Source organism: Eubalaena glacialis, chromosome 2 (assembly GCF_028564815.1).
Source record: "Eubalaena glacialis isolate mEubGla1 chromosome 2, mEubGla1.1.hap2.+ XY, whole genome shotgun sequence".
NCBI lineage: Eukaryota > Metazoa > Chordata > Mammalia > Artiodactyla > Balaenidae > Eubalaena > Eubalaena glacialis.
The window spans coordinates 182,654,255-182,671,820 of NC_083717.1; the positions used below are offsets into that span (position 1 = coordinate 182,654,255).

Consider the following 17,566-nt stretch of genomic DNA (forward strand, 5'->3'; position numbering starts at 1 on the left):
GAGGTTAAATACCCTGCCCAATGCCCTAGAGAGGTTAAATACCCTGCCCAATGCCCTAGAGAGGTTAAATACCCTGCCCAATGTCCTAGAGAGGTTAAATACCCTGCCCAATGTCCTAGAGAGGTTAAATACCCTGCCCAATGCCCTAGAGAGGTTAAATACCCTGCCCAATGCCCTAGAGAGGTTAAATACCCTGCCCAATGCCCTAGAGAGGTTAAATACCCTGCCCAATGCCCTAGAGAGGTTAAATACCCTGCCCAATGTCCTAGAGAGGTTAAATACCCTGCCCAATGCCCTAGAGAGGTTAAATACCCTGCCCAATGCCCTAGAGAGGTTAAATACCCTGCCCAATGCCCTAGAGAGGTTAAATACCCTGCCCAATGCCCTAGAGAGGTTAAATACCCTGCCCAATGTCCTAGAGAGGTTAAATACCCTGCCCAATGCCCTAGAGAGGTTAAATACCCTGCCCAATGTCCTAGAGAGGTTAAATACCCTGCCCAATGTCCTAGAGAGGTTAAATACCCTGCCCAATGTCCTAGAGAGGTTAAATACCCTGCCCAATGCCCTAGAGAGGTTAAATACCCTGCCCAATGCCCTAGAGAGGTTAAATACCCTGCCCAATGCCCTAGAGAGGTTAAATACCCTGCCCAATGTCCTAGAGAGGTTAAATACCCTGCCCAATGTCCTAGAGAGGTTAAATACCCTGCCCAATGTCCTAGAGAGGTTAAATACCCTGCCCAATGCCCTAGAGAGGTTAAATACCCTGCCCAATGTCCTAGAGAGGTTAAATACCCTGCCCAATGCCCTAGAGAGGTTAAATACCCTGCCCAATGTCCTAGAGAGGTTAAATACCCTGCCCAATGCCCTAGAGAGGTTAAATACCCTGCCCAATGTCCTAGAGAGGTTAAATACCCTGCCCAATGTCCTAGAGAGGTTAAATACCCTGCCCAATGCCCTAGAGAGGTTAAATACCCTGCCCAATGTCCTAGAGAGGTTAAATACCCTGCCCAATGCCCTAGAGAGGTTAAATACCCTGCCCAATGTCCTAGAGAGGTTAAATACCCTGCCCAATGCCCTAGAGAGGTTAAATACCCTGCCCAATGTCCTAGAGAGGTTAAATACCCTGCCCAATGTCCTAGAGAGGTTAAATACCCTGCCCAATGTCCTAGAGAGGTTAAATACCCTGCCCAATGTCCTAGAGAGGTTAAATACCCTGCCCAATGCCCTAGAGAGGTTAAATACCCTGCCCAATGTCCTAGAGAGGTTAAATACCCTGCCCAATGCCCTAGAGAGGTTAAATACCCTGCCCAATGCCCTAGAGAGGTTAAATACCCTGCCCAATGCCCTAGAGAGGTTAAATACCCTGCCCAATGTCCTAGAGAGGTTAAATACCCTGCCCAATGTCCTAGAGAGGTTAAATACCCTGCCCAATGTCCTAGAGAGGTTAAATACCCTGCCCAATGTCCTAGAGAGGTTAAATACCCTGCCCAATGTCCTAGAGAGGTTAAATACCCTGCCCAATGTCCTAGAGAGGTTAAATACCCTGTACAGGTAGTAGGTAGTGGAGTTAGAGCTCAGAGTTAGTCCATATATATCTGACTCTAAAACCCATGTTCTTAACTGCTACTTAAGGTTCTCAGTCTTTCATACTGAGTCTAATTCAGTCGGAATCTATGGAGCCAGACATTTGCATGCACTCCAGGATTCTGATGCGGGTGTCCCGGAGATCTACACTTTGAGAACACTGCCTCCCATAAATAGAAACTGAACTCCTTCCAGCAGAAGGATCTAACTATTCAACACCAGAAGCTTCATTCTTGGGTGGAACAAAATGCTGGGCCTACCCACATTCTTTGGGTAAAAGAGATTAGAAGAAGTGATAAAATGTAAAGGAATCTTATCTCTTTCTGTCCCTCAACTAAGCCCCAGAGAAGTGCTGCTCCATCAAGTTTACCTAAAGAGGTGTAACAATCACCTTTGCTAACAAGCAGCCGTGAGCAAGTATCAACTGGTTATGTGATAACACTCAACAACTAAGGGAAGCCTGGCTCTTCTGAGGAACGATTGCACATCTTCATTGAAAATGTGTACTGAGCTGCCCAGCAAATCCCCTTTCCTTTCTTTAATAAGTCAGACCTGGTACTCAGCCTGTCAGATCTGGAACTGTTCATGGCTCACTAGGCAGAGACAAAAGGAAAAAGGCTTAGTTATAATCTAAACACAATGAATTTGCAATGAAACAAAGCAGCCTGGGCTACAACCATTCCTGGGCAAGCTCTGGCTTTCTAGCAGCAAATCTATGTTTGGCAAGGAATGGGATGGAAACTTCTCCCCACCTTGTGGCCAGTGTTTTCTTGAACTTCTATATCTCTTTGGCTCCTGGGTGGGGTTGGACACCATCCACAGAGTAGAGGTTGAGGGTACACATGGCTATGAGGGCCAGCCACTAGTTAGTGCCCAGCGAAGAAGAAATATAGTGGGGGAAAGAGCAAAACTATGCAAGGAATTTTGCTGGGTGTTTGACTGATATGATTTAATCTTCCAACAACCCAGAGAGGTGTTGGGATTATATCAATATCTTCATTTGACAAATGAGAAAACAAAAGCACAAAACTCAAAGTAACTTGCCCAACACCACTCAGATAACAAGAAGTAGAAGCAGGAATCAAACCCATAGTCCTGTCCTTTCCACCTAGCCACGTGCCACTGTAAGGCACCACTGCCCTCTGTGTTTATCCCTCAAAATAGATCCTCTACTTCCAATCTAAACAGGTTCCACTCACAGGCCTTGGCGAAAGGCCACTCGCCCTTGGGTCCAAGAATAACGTTAATACAATGAACCATTTTTTAAAAATGAGATTACATATGTAAAGCACTTAGCCCAGTGCCTGGTACTTTTTAAAGTACTCAGCAGACCTCCGGGCATTGTCAGGCCTGAGTCAAGTGTGTTCCAGGCTGCAGGAGGTTCCCTTGACCATTTGGTAACGAACACTTCTCAAGTAACTACAATGGATGGTCAAAGTAGGAAGAAAAAATAGCCTTGGACTTAAGAACTTTGTAATCTAACTGGGGTATTGAAAGAACTGAATATTTAGGAAAAAAATCAGAACTTATTAATAGTTTACGTATCATACAGGGTTCTCATTTCTAGTTGGGATCTTACTCACTACTGGATGTGTCGCCTTGGAGAAAATGATTTCACACCCTTTTGGACCTCAGAGTCCTCTTTGGAAAAATGGAGACACTACCAATCTCAAAGGATTTTACTGTTAGGGGCACATATATGGTCATTACTTAATAAACAGTACACAGGGTCTGGAGATAAAGGAGGAAATAGAATTAGGTGGACTTCCTTCAAGATCTGACTTTGGAATTGAGCTCTGAATGAGGTGAAGGCCCTGAAACTATAGAGAGGAAGTAATGTTCCAGGTGCTTTTTATCCTAATGTTATAGAAAATCCAACTGAAACTGGTTTAAACACAAGTGGAATTGATTGACTCATAGAACTAAGAAATTCAGAGATAGGGCAAGTTTGAAATGCTCTAGGTGTTGATAATGCCATCATGGTTGCAGCTATAGTTCTTGGCAGTGCTTTTGTTGGTACTCTTCATGTGCAGTTTACCTAGAGTCTGACTTTACTTATGATAGTCAAGTGACTGGAGAAACAGTCCAAGCCTCGCATCTATAGCCCCTGAGGACCTTCTGTCCCCCATTCTCAGGAAGAGTCCCAAGAGCCATTCTGATTGGACCAATCTAGACCACATGAACCAATCCCTGCACACAGGAGGTTGGGATTATGTGATTGACTCAGCTTAGGTCACATGTCCCATCCCCAGAGCCTTGGAGTAGGGACCAGTTCCTTGGAAGTACATGGCTCCTCAAATGGAAATGGGGCACTGTTGAGAGATGGGATTTGGCAGGGAGAGAGACACAATGCCCTCAACAGGGAAATTGCTTTTATAAAGTAAAAAAGATGGAGGGAGCTGTGGATAGAGTGAACCCACAGACTTGTTGGGGATAGCAGAACATTCTCCAGAGGGAGATGTGAGAAATGGAACATTTGAGAGGGAAGTGGGGGCCCTGCAGGAGGCCATGCCAACCTCTGGGACCTGGGACCTTGTGTGAGCCTGGGAGTTTCACTGTAGCGTATACCAGCACCACCAGCAAATTCAGGAAACAAGCCTGTTTCCTTCTATTATAAAGGCTAATCCTTTACTCATTAAACAGAGTATTCACTCCACCTGAAAATGTTCAGTGTTGGGATTAGAAGAGAGGGAGCCCACTACATGCTGACTCTGGGTAGAGGAGTTTCCTGTGTTTTCTCCTTTAATAATGCTCCCAACCTCCCTCTGGGACAGGAGACTTTACGGCATTTGCAGATGGGAGAGGGAAGGGAAGTGACCTGTCCCAAGTCACTCAGCTAAGAGATGGCAGTGGGGAACCTGGAGTCCCCAAGGCTTCTTGGCTCCCAAGCCCACAGCAGGGCACCAGGCTGGGATTTTCTCCAGTTCCTGAGAATTCCGCTGTCCTGTATCACAGCAGCGTCTGGGCGGATGACCCTTTTGCATGGTGACACCTGCTTCAGAGCACAAGCTTGTCCTCGGCTACATTGGTTGTGCCCAAGGACACTACTGAATGTGGGAGTCTGGAGGCAGGGGGCTACTCATGAACAGGGCCTCTGTACCTTCCCGGTCGGACCGAGGACGGGAAGTCAGGCCCAGGAGAACCGGGGGCAGAGGGGGTGCTGAGCGTCCTTACCGGAAGTCATCACCGTCCTCCCCCTCCTCACACCCTCCCCTCCAGCAGCTATGGGTGCTCTGCTCGCTGCTTTATGTATTGTGTCTGCTCGAACATCACAAATTTTCCTAGATGAGCAAACCAAGGAACGGCCACACAGCTGAGGTCACAGCAAGTGGCTTGTGCCTGTGGGTGTGTCTTCTCATCCCCATTTTACAGATGAGTACATTAACCTCTGGGAGGTTGCCCACCGATCTCACATGGCTGGCAGGTGACTGAGTTGGAATTTGAACTCTGTTCAAGTTCTGTCTGACTCCAGAGACTCGATTAAGTGCTCTGCTGTGAAGGGTGACCTTGAACTTAGGGAAAACCTTCAGTGAAGCTGTTTGGCCTTGTGGATCCCTCCCCAAAGAGAATGTCATGTGCTCCCAGGAGAGCGTCTGATCCACTTTGTTGGAATAAACACAGATCCTTTCTTGGCTCACCTGTGTACACTGATGTCACCATCCCTCTCCCCTACTCTGCATTTCTTCCGCCCTCCCCCCAATACCTGAACAAGCCCCAGAGGAGTCACTTCCTGTGCGGGCTCCCTCCGCCCCAAGAATTTTCTATCTGCAGCAAGTAGAGTGCAGACTTCCCAGAGCCTCAGGACATATCACCCCCAAGATGATGCTGATGCTGATAGTAAGCCTTTTATTTTTTAAGGCCAACTACAACAAAAACACGGAAACTGGGAATGAGCAAGGTCCACGTGAGCAATCACAAGGTATAACAACAGCTGCGGGAGAAGGTGACTGCAGGGAAGTGGATTGCCCCCCTTTTCCTTATGTTCTGTTTTTAGCCTGTGTTTTTCAGAGCAAGTAGGTGCCATGGTGATAGGTGCCATAGAAATAGATGGAGCACACCGCCCCGCGTGGGGCTGCCGAGCCCGCCGTTCCCATGGAAATGCACCGAGCGCTGGGAAGAGCCCAGGATTCTGCTGTGTTCTGGCTGCAGTGCACGGCAGGCCCCTGAAGGGCCCGGCTCCAGTCAACCACGTGACACTGCTCTAGGATGGCCCCTTGAGGCTTCCAACTTTCTCACCAAGTTTGTCCAAGGTCCCTGATAGCACACCCTCCCTCCGCGGGCACCCATGGGAGCTTCTCTCTGAGTCATACCAGAGACTGTCTTATGGAGCTTTGGCTTTGCCCATCTGGGCCAATAGTGGCCTCTAACACTGCCAGCGTTCCTGTCCCCACTGTTGGGAACACCCTGTCCCCATCCTGACTAGATGTGGAACTGTCACTGGTTTTATGCAATGGTAATAAAGAGCTTTTACCACTGGGATCGAGTCCCAGACATTTGGTAACCAGGAATACTCATAAAATGAAATCTCAGAGGATCTCAACCTGAAAGCAGAGCATAATCAATCACGTCTGAGGTTGTGCTTTCAGTTTGTGAACCCTCGGACAGTGCAGACTCAGGCCCAGCCTCACAACTGTTTCCGGATGCAGCTTTAATGCACTGAAAGACCCTTTGAAACAACTGCTCAAGCTGTCCCATAGCATTTATATAACCATCTCAGCATCGCTGTCTGTAGATGTATGTAAATGATCCTGTTGGAGCTTAGCTTGTTTTTATTTGGATTTAGACCAATTACACGTCTTCTGAAATATAACCCATGTGTACACACGCCCTTTAAACCTAACTGCCTTATATTAGGCCTGGCATAAGAGGGTTAAGTTTAAAGGACATATGTTATAATATCTATTCCATCATATTTACTTCTGCAATGGGGCTCTATTACATATACTTGTTTCCATACATTTATACTATCCGATGGCATACATCCTTCAGGGCAGCGCAAGTACAATTCTGGACTAAAGTATAGTTCTGAGACCAGTAATTCTAAGCATTGACCAATTGAAGTTAATTTCACTCTCAGTTAAAGAAACACATACACACATACCCTTAAAGGAATTTTTTTTAAAAAAATTAATAATCCATACCACCATCAACTCATGAATTATTGCCCAGGTAGTTACAGATTGTGAAAATCGTAGCATTGGAAGGTGCTAAAGTAATGTCTATCCTGGCATATCTGGCATTTGACATGAAGACACTGAGCCCCAAAGAGTCGAGGTGCTTTGCTGTTTAGCTCAGCATATCTTCTGTGTATGCAGGCGGTGTGTCAGGTCATTACCACACGGCCAGCCCTTTCCCAGCAGTGGAAATGCATGGAGTCTCCCACCCCTCCAACCAGCAAGTGGTGCTCACAGTGACCTTGAAGTAGGCCTGTAGGTCACGCCATTGGTGGAGCTGCACAGTAGAAGGGTAACCAGACATTAAAGCAACTTCCTGGTTGGTCCCTAGGACTCATCCGTGAAACCATGTCTCTCCACATTTACTGTTCGTAGCATCAAACGTAACCTGCATCTGGGTTCTGTATATCATGTTTTGTGGTTACAGGAATTTGGTGTGACCGAGCATTGCAGGGCCTCTGAATTAAATAAGCAAACACGTGTGCTCTAGTTTTACAGGCGAAGCAAACTATGAAACAGAAGGGCTTGCCTTTCTTGCCCATAGCACTCTCATACCTTGGAGTTTTGCCACTTGGTTGGATTGCTTTATTTGGCCTAGTAACTAAAAGCAGATTTGCTTTGAAGAGCAAGGCTCTCAAATCTTCTATAACTCTCTAAGAATGGACATTCGCAGTCATGTTTGGCAGACAGAGTTTTCCCAGATTTTCACAGAGTCATAAAGTTAATGTTTGGCCATGTGAAGCATAAACAAAGAAACCTTCCTTGCCTAGATAAGCTCCTTTCCATGGAGTTGGAACAGGAAGCCTGAGTTAGAGAATAGTTGATATTTAATTCAAGAGACACACAAACCCTTGTGTCACTTTTCCCAACAATTTGAAACTAAACATTTAATGTGAATGCACCTTAACAATCACAGTTTCCTTTTTTTATTTTAATTTAAAATTTTTATTGTGGGAAAATATGTACAACACAAAATTTACCATCTTAACCAGTTTTAAGTGTACGGTTCAGTGGCATTGAATACACACACATTGTTGTGCAACCGTCACCCCCATCCACCTCCAGATCTTTTTCTTCATCCTTATCTTAAAATCTGTCCCCATTAAGCACTAACTCCCCATTCCCCCACTGCCCCCAGCCCTTGGCAACCATTGTTCTATTAATATTTTCTGTCTCTATGAGTTTGGCTATTCTAGTATCTCATATAAATAGAATCAGATGGTATTTGTCCTTTTGTGGCTGACTTATTTCACTTAACATAATGTCCTCAAAGTTCATCCATGGTGTCACATGTGACAGAATTTCCTTCCTTTTAAAGGCTAAATAATATTCCATTGTTTGTATATACCACATTTCGTTTATCTACCATTTAACTTTTCTATAGTTTATTTCTTATCATTTTAAAATTTTGAAACAATCACCAAGTGACAGAAAAATTGCAAGGGCAGTACCAAAAAAAAAAAACACCTCTTTTCTTCTTGAACTCTTTGAGAATAAGATGCCCTGATCCTCATCATTTTCCCGTACTTTCCTGTGTTTTTCTATAAACAGAGACACTTTCCTACCTCACCACAATGCAACCACCAACACCAGGAAGCTGACACAGATTCATAGCCACCATGGAATCCCCAGACTCTGTCCAGGGTTTGCCAATCATCGCAATAGTGTCCTTTATCACAGAAGGACCAGCTCAGAATCACTCTCGCGTGCATGGATGTCTGTTTGTCTCCTGCAGGCTAGAAGAGCTCCTCAGTCTCTCCTGGACTTTTATGACCTTGACACTTTTGAAGATCACAGACTTTGTAGAATGTCTGTCTAAGGTTTCCTCATGGTCAGATTCAGGTGATGCATCTCTGGCAGAAACATCACAGCAGTGACACTGTGTTCTTCTTGCACCCCGCCAAGGGGTTCACCATTGTGATTTGTTTCTATACTAATGATGTGCACTTTGATCCCATGATTAAGGTGGTGTCTACCAGGTTTCACCACTATAAAGTTAGTCTTCTCCTCCTTTGTGATTAATAGGTATTTTACGGGGAGGTACTTTTTTATTTGTTTATTTATTTATTTATTTTGGCTGCACTGGGTCTTAGTTGTGGCACATGGGATCTTCATTGCAGCATGCAGGACCTTTTAGTTGCGGCATGTAGACTCTTAGTTGCGGCATGCATGCGGGATCTAGTTCCCCGGCCAGGGATCGAACCTGGGCCTCCTGCATTGGGAGCAAGGAGTCTTACCCACTGGACCACCAGGGAAGTTCCTGGGGAGGTACTTTGCAACTAGGTAAATATCCCATGCCTCATCAACTTTAATTGTTTTTTATATCCGTATAGGCTTATGGATTCCTGTATTAGTGAGTTATACTCCATTCCCATCATTATTTAAAGCGCGCTTTGGCCCCAGTTTGACCAGTGAGAGCCCCTTCAATCTGTGTCCTTTCTGTGTGGGCCCATCATTCTTTGAGCACATCCATGTGCTTTCTGGCATGGCAAGATGTTCAAGGCTTATCTTCTGTTCTTGCCCCAGTTCTGGAAATCAACCTCTTCTCCAAGGAGTCTTAATTCATTTTAATGGAAAATGGTGCTTAGAATCCAAGGTCTGGGCAGTAGATGTGCTCATTCCTGTTGAGATGTTGCTGTTCCCAGGCAGGGCTAAGGAATATATGTTTCTCTGCAAACACACACGTACACAGATACACTCCTTACCCTCTGATACCATTTGCCAGGCTGCCATTCCCCAACACTCTGAAGAATCCCTCCTTACCCTGATCAGGCTGTGACACCACAGGCCAGGCCACCCTCTGTGGGGATGTCCTCCTCATTACTTGGCTCTGACCCCCACCTTGGGCCTTCATGGCTTCCTGCCCTCCATCCCCGCCATGGACTCCTACCTCTCCGCTCCACCTAATGACTTTAGGACCAAATTGTTTAGGAAGAGGAAGTGGAAGGGACCACCACTGACTTTGGTTGAAAGTAGTTGTATTGCTAACAATCCTTTGCATATTGGGAACACTTGTATCTGACCTATTAAATAGACAATTCTAATCATGACTGCCAGCATGTCCCCGATCTTTTGTCTCTGTTATTGTAATGAAAAAAAAAAATTTTTTTTTTTCTGGCTGCGTTGGGTCTTCGTCGTTGCTCAGGCTTTCTCTAGTTGAGGTGAGTGGGGGCGCTGCTCTTCATTGCAGTGCGCGGGCTTCGTTCTCACTGCGGTGGCTTCTCTTGTGGAGCACGGGCTCTAGGTGTGCAGGCTTCAGTAGTTGCAGCATGCGGGCTCAGTAGTTGTGGCTCACGGGCTTAGTTGCTCCATGGCATGTGGGATCTTCCCGGCCCAGGGCTTGAACCCGTGTCCCCTGCATTGGCAGGCGGATTCTTAACCACTGCGCCACCAGGGAAGTCCTGAAAAATTTTTTATGAAATATTTATACAGCCAGGATGCCTTCTTCCTTACAGCAACATCTACTTTGCAATTTCGCAGTTGTATTTAGGCTGCCACCAGCAACTTTCTTGGCAAACGTTGAGCAACTCCCACCACAAAAATTAATGAGTGAAGGCAAGGTCTGTACACCTACTTAATTCCATGCTTCCATTATCAAGTTATAGGACTCTGGGGAGGTGATCCAGGGGACAGTACAGAAACCGGAAATGGAGTTTTGTAACACTGTGAACTGCCTTGTTGTGAATAATGAGATCTTCCTGGCTGGACTGTGAAGATCAAGGAAATGGGCCGAGTCTTCTACTATTTTTTGTGCCCCTCAAGGTCGGGTCCTAAGTATGATCTGTGTACGTACATATGTGATGCTCCCCGGGCTTGCTGGCCGACAGAGCTGTGACGGCTTCCTCATGGTAGTGAGGGAGAAAGAGCATGAGTTACAAGATCCAGCGGATGCCCGTTGGGCTTCATCCTCCCTGACCTCCGTGATCACAAATTGCTCTGTAAGACACTTGCTTCTTTGGCTGCAGAGCCACATCTCCTGCCTCCCTGGCTGCCTCGTCTTGGTTGCCTTTGTACTGATACATCCTGTCTGCTCTGCCCATCCCCCACCTCCCCGACAGAGGACATTTATTGGGTGTCTTCCAAGTGCCAGACACTGTTACAGGTGCTGGAGATACTGCAAGGAATAAAACAGACCAAAAGGCCTGTCCTGGCAGAACTGAAGGGAAACAGAAAACCTTCTCCCTTGTGTGTGTATGATCCCGTGGTCCCACTTCACAGGAGAAACTTCCGCTGAGCGCTGGCTGGTCCAGCAGGGCACACGAAGGGTTAAGGCAGCCTCTCTCCTGCCAGGTTCTTTTTTGGGAGGGAGGCTTTCTAGATGCTCATCTCTCTGGCCTGGCCTCCTATCTCATCTGCCAGCTTCCTACTTTGCCTGCCCTGCAGTCCGTCTGCTACCTGTAGCCAGAGCCATCTTCATAAAAGGCACATCTTACCAAGTCACTCTATTGCTGAAAACCTTCGTGATTTCCCATTGCTCTGGGGACAAATCCAAATTCCTTCGCGAGCTGGCCTCCGCTTACCCTCCCAGCCCCTGCTCCGGACACCTCCTCCCGTGCAGTGTATACTCCAACAGCGCCGGAAGCTGGTTCCCTGCACGTGCTTGCCTGCCTTCGCTCGTGCTGTGCCCTGGCCTAGAGCACCCTTCCGCCCCACTCTTCTGCTAGTCTGACCCCTACTCTTCCTTCTAGACTCAGCCCCTTTTTCTCCTCCACCTGCAGTCCATGTGGCCCAGGAGCGCTCAGCACATGCAGTTATAGTTACCTATTTATTTTTCTGTCTCTCCCTGGGAGATGACACAATGGTAATTATGTGTTTAATGTCTGTCTCTGGGGGATGGTAAACCCTCTGTGTGCGTGGGCTGTGTCTGTCTGTCTCATTCCCACTGTTATCTGCAGCACGCTGAGCTGGGCGAGGAGGAATAAACATACACAATGCTTGCACCTTGCTACCTGTGGGCCCGGCCAGGAATTGTTCTAAGAAGCTCACAAGCATCGCTAAAATCCTCACCGCAACTCAATGAGGAGCAAACGGTTATTAGCCCCTGTTTACAGGTGAGAAAATAGGCACAGAGCAGTTAATGATTCCCTCTTAAGTGTAGAGGCAGGCTTAGAATCCAGACAGTTTGCCCCAAAACTGTGCTCTGGACCACAATGCCTGTTGCATGGATGGGTGGTGGATGGTGCCTGGACCCTGGGCATCGAGCAGGCACTTGGTGAATGACAGCTGTTGTTATTATCACTGTGGTGTTCACACTCCCAGGCATCCATGCCTTTCAAATGGGAATAAGATCTGTTTCACTCACCTCTGTATATTCAGCATACCCCACATGGTTGGGGCTAAATAAATATTTCCTGAATGAGTGAAAACCAAGTGACCCAAATCCTCAGAAGTATACGCAATAACTTATTTTATCGTAATGACCTGATTCTACCTTCCTAATATATGTTTAAATTAAATTCCATTTTTTTATTAGGTAATACTTACATGTTGTGCTTTTCAAAGTTGCAGAGAGTCCCTCTTCCACCAGGGCCACCCCGTGGCACAACTCCAGAGGGTGCCATTCACATAAAATGGTGTGGCAGCCACTGCTCCTGCTCAAGCCCCCACCTGCTCAGTTTCCCTTTCTACAGCCATCACTGATACCAAGCTCTTCTCCATCCTTCCAGAGCAGGTCTCTGTGCATTTGAACTGATCAGTTGTGTGTGTGTTATTCAACACAGAATTCTTCACCTTGCCTTGTTCATTTTACATCTTTGGGTGATTTTTCATTTGAGGCGTATAGAGTAGGCTTATTCTTTTAATGGTTACATATCATCTATGTATGGTTTAGATGGATGGTATGGATGTACCATAGTTTAGCTACTCCTCTACTTAACCAGTCCTCCATGTATTTAAGCAGCCTCTATTAGGTTGTTTCTAAATTGTTTCTATTATAAACAGTGCTGCCTCTGTGTTGGCATTATCTCATCCGCTTTTGAACACATCTGGAGGTTATATTCCCAGAATTGGATTGCTTTGGTAAAGCAGAGGAATGACTTTCTAATGGTAGAATTTCAGTCATCTGTGACGGGCACAGATAAGATATTTTTACACTGAGGCTTTGGGTGTGTCAGTTCCTGCTGAGGAATTGATTGTCCATGGGTCCTCCTCTCTGACATATTCGATGCTGGGGAATGATATTTGTGGGTTTGATAGTTTGTTATTCTCTAAAGAGAAAAGAGAGACCTCACAGCAGAAAGGTGGCTTCTTGGAGTCTGACCAAGTCTTGCTGACTGGATCCCATCTTACCTTACTTCTAGAGTAAGACCTCGCAGGACAACGCAACACCTGGGCCACTCAGCAGTGAGTTCACGGAGGTCCTGAGAAGCCTGAGTTCAGGGATCAGTCCACAGAGAAACATGTTTGAACTCTGGCCCCAGAATCACCTTGTGGGGAAAGGGACAAGGTCTCTGCTGTTCCTGAGGATGTGATTCCTATTAGCACCACAGGATAGATGATGGATGTGTGGGTGGATGGATGGAAGGTTGGATGGATACATAGATACATAGAAAATATCCATAGATCAATAGGTATTGATCAAGCAAGCATGAACTTAGACTTGCTTTTGAATTTGGGCTCTGCTACTTCCTATTTATGGAACTTCTTTGACTTCCCTGAGCCCCAGTTTCCTTGTCTATAGTGGGAATGTCTTCTTTGTGGGGCAGTGGTGAGGAGCCAATGGTTGTAAACCAATGAGAGTGAAGGGCCTAGCACAGTGCCTGGCCCACAGTGGTCTCCCCTATGTGGCTGTAGTTGCTATCATTTATTTTATGACTGACTTGCTCTGGTTGGTATATTGAGGGCATTTCTTTGTCAGGAGCCAATGAACATGTACTTCATGCTCTGTTTGGCCCCTGCCGTCAAGGGGACGACCCTGCTGAGTGGGGTTCTCGACCTTCTTTCCCTCCCAGCGTGCACAGCCAGCGACATTCAAGTGCCTGGCACGCTCCCTGCATGCGTTGCACAGGGCAGGATTTCTAGCTACACTCATCTATCTCCAGGCTAGGGAAGTAACATTATTATAGGAATTACCTAGATCCACTTACATTTATATTAAAACAATAAATAAATAAAGGAAAGAAAATGCAATTACCCTCAGATTTGGGTCTTCTGGCTACAATTTATTTGCAAAACAGCATCCAGCTTGCATCTGCTGCCTTATAGAGCAGTAATGGGGAGCGAGGGCCCACAGATACCTGTGGGGTGTCTCATTTCATTGGGTTTGGAGTAAACTCCATTCTCTCCTCCAGATGTGAAGTGAGGTCAGTTATCAGAGGGGTCTGGCCACTGACCCACATGGTTATGGAATGGTTCTCTCTTCAAACTTAGCTGAATGCCTGGCTGAGGTGCTAAGCCCTCCACAAACCTCAAGGGAACCACAGACATCCAGGACCTTAGCTGGTACCTTGGATGCTTGGCTAAAAGGTCAGGCCTGCCAGGCCCAGCGGGGGCTTGCTCAGTCCAGCAGGCAAGCACAGGCTTGACCTGCCAAAGCAGCTGCTTTAAGCCTCAGTATCTTCAACTGGGGTGTGGAATCCAATCTCACCTGACCCTCCCGGCACCCCTACCCCAGCCCATGGGGACCGACTGTCCTCTCCTCTGTGCCTCCACAGCCCTTTGTTCCTGCAGCTATGAAAGCACCTGCAGTCAGTTTCAAATACACCTCTACCCCTTCCAGGACAGTATCGTTTATATTTTTTGTGTTAGAGATTTTATACAATCTCAAATTCTTCATGAAAATAGCCATGTGGTTTACATGATCTTCTGTCTGGGAGATGAGAGTTGAAAACACACATTGGTGATTTGGAATTCCATTGGGCTCTTCTCTGTAGATAGAAAGAACTGTGGAAAATCAGGCTTGTCCAGAACCTTCACTATGGACACTGCCCTTGAATCCTGCTTTCATCCAGCCTGCAGTCAGTCATTCAACAAACATGTATGAACTCCCACTTTTGCGTCAGGCACTATGCTAGGCACGTGGTCTATTTAGATGAGGAAGACATGGGCTGTGCCTTGGAGGCCAACACAACGTGGCTATCTAGCCCTAGATTTTGCTGACATATTGATGCCTCTCTAGAGTATAAGAAGTCAATTTATAGGATTACTTTTTGAGCATATTTTCCTAGAGCTTTGAGACTATCTCTATATTTTAAAATTTACAGTTTTTATTCATTCACCAAAAATCTGTGTAAGACACTGTGCCTATAGTAGTGGTGAGAGGAGGGGATATAAAGAAGAAAACATAAAATCTCTACCTTCTAGGTCCTAAATCTAAATAACAGAAGTCATATGTAGACAGAAAATCTAGCCTATTAATTCCTTTGTGAGTTCACGTGGTATGCATTCATTTCTTCACTTACTCATAAGTAGGTTTGGTGTGTGCTATGTGCTTAGGCTGTGGTAATTGCTCTGGGGGCTGAGGAAGAGCCCTAAGTTATGGACTTACCCTCTAGGCACTTGGGATCTCCCTGGGAGAGAGAAAGTGGGTTCAGGGTCAAGTAGAACATCAGGCTGACTGTAACTCCAGGCCAAAATCAGTGGCTCAAAGAATGCTTTGGGGGCAAGGCAGCTCAGCGCCAGCCAGCACGAGCCTGTTGGGTACGTCTTGGAGGTAGAAGATTCTGCACCAGTTCTGAGGAATGGAAAGGCCTTCTGGGAGGGAGGCAGGGAGGACATTCCAGGCCAGAGAAAGAGCATAAGCAAAGCTCTTGAAGTGTCAGGAATTTCTCATTAGAAACTGAGACGTGAAGGGGATAGGGCTGGGGGAGAACTTGCTCCAAATAACAGCCATCCCAGGACAGGACCAGGAGCAGCCCTGGGCAGGTCGGGAGGTGGTCCTGATGCTGGATCTGCTGCCTTCCAGGGAGCTGTGCTTTCTCATCTGTCCCTCTCTGTCCCGTAACCCAGATCCTCTGTGGCCCATGCAGGGGTGACCTTCACACTTCACCTGAAGTCCCGCCTTCCCTCTGATGTGAGGAGTTTGATTCTACAGAAGAAACCAAACATCGGAATCATGTCCAGCATGGCTAGGGGTGAGTGGTGCTAAGATGTTAAAAAAATATTCCCTGGAAATACCAGCCATGTAGGGCCCAGGAACTCCTGAGACTTCTAGCTTCTGCATGGGAGATGGAAAGTAAGAGCAGGAGATTCTCACTGGTCACTAATTAACTTCCCAGAAGGAGCTGGCACCTTGGACCAGACTCAGGTGTGAAGTCTATTACCAGCCAGCTCTGCTTGGTTCCCACAGCTCCATAGGGAGAACCGCCAATGACCTCCGATGATAAAAAGGTTTTCCCTTCTGGGAAAAGTGCCCCCATATTACGCTGCATTTTAATCTGCTTTTGATTCAGACCAAGTCTCCCTCCTTGGACTGGTCTTCTTGGACTGGTGGCACCCATCTCCCTACTACGTCCCAGGAGTGACACCCAAGGCTCTAAAAGGTCCTGCAAGAGAAAACAGATATCCAAATTGTCACTGACCTGAATCCCAGCAAAATTTCACAATGAGAGAGACTTTTCTGGTTATGGTGGAGTCACCAGCAGCACAGATTAAAGTACTAAAGCAGGACAATTTTCCTTGTTTGTGGACGTGTCCGGCCTCTGTCGCTATTTGTGGGCCAACAATTATCTAGTCTTGCCTAACAAACCACCCCAAACTTAGTGGTTTAAGCCATAATTCTGCCCTGAGGCTGGGCTCCATGAGTGGCTCTTCTCCTCCACGTGGTGTCCGCTGGGCTAGACCACCAAGCTGGCTTCCTCCTCACATGTCTGGAGTGTCCACTGGGATGGCTGGAACCACTGGGGCTAGCCTGTCATTTCTCTCTCTAGGAAGCCCCTCTAGCAGTGGAAGCCAAACTTCTTTACGGTGTAGCTCAGGCCTCCAATGGGAGATATTCCAAGAGGACAAGCCCTAATGCACAAGCACATATCAAGCCTCTGCTTGCATCACACCTCCTAATGTCCCGTTAGCACAGCAAGTCATGTGGCCCAGACCAGCGTCAAGGGGGAGGGGGCTCCCAATGGTGTGAATACCGGGAAGTGTGCTTTACAGAGTCAGCAAGTAACAGTGGACCACAACCCTTCGTACACATGATGGACCAGCAAACCCCAGCTCAACCTGGTCAACCCTGCTCACTAGAACCTTGGGGGCCCAAGGGAGCAGGTCGCTCCTTGTTGGCTGTTGCCGTGGGCAGACTGTGTGACCTCTCTGAGCCTCATCGATTACTGAAAGTAACCACGGAATCTTCCCCACAGAGCTGATGTACATAAGGTGCGGGACCCACGTCAGCTGCTGTCTGTCGTGGATTCTCCACAAGGAAAGCAGCTCATTTTGTGGAACAGCTGGAGCTCTCCAGCTTGGGACTACATCTTCCAGGGCTTTAGATCAGATTCGGAACATTAAAAGGCTCTTGCTTCTTCTTCTTCTTCTTTTTTTCTCTTGTTATTAAGTTTAAAAAAAAAAGGGGGGGGAAACATTGCTTTTTGGGTAAAAGGACTCAGAGGACTCACTTCATTTCTCTCCACAAAGAAAAAGCTGTCGTGACCTTAGATGGAGCCCGAGAGAGCAGACCATAAAGTAGCCCCACCTCGTGTGTCCACCGCCCCTCCAAAAAGGCACCCCGGAGCCTTCTATTCCACGTCCTGTTACTAATGGGGACGACGCGGGGACCTTCTATGACCAGCGGTAGAGATGAGCAAAACCAAAACACAGTGCCTTCTGAAGTACATTTAATTAAAAAGGAAACAGAGAAGCTTTGTGCACATAATACC

General features: G+C 46.8%; 1 protein-coding gene and 1 non-coding gene across 2 annotated transcripts in view; one reads left to right on the plus strand and one right to left on the minus strand.

Moving 5' to 3' along the window:
• The window catches only part of DGLUCY (D-glutamate cyclase), an 85,901-nt gene that overhangs the window by 19,991 nt on the left and 48,344 nt on the right, over window positions 1-17,566 (plus strand). The window contains 1 exon segment of the mRNA XM_061181497.1: window positions 15,705-15,829. Within this exon segment, the coding sequence (XP_061037480.1) occupies window positions 15,811-15,829 (19 nt within the window). The 5' untranslated portion in view covers window positions 15,705-15,810.
• Window positions 8,941-9,013, minus strand: TRNAW-CCA (transfer RNA tryptophan (anticodon CCA)). The gene has a single exon. It is a non-coding gene; the product is annotated as a tRNA-Trp (tRNA).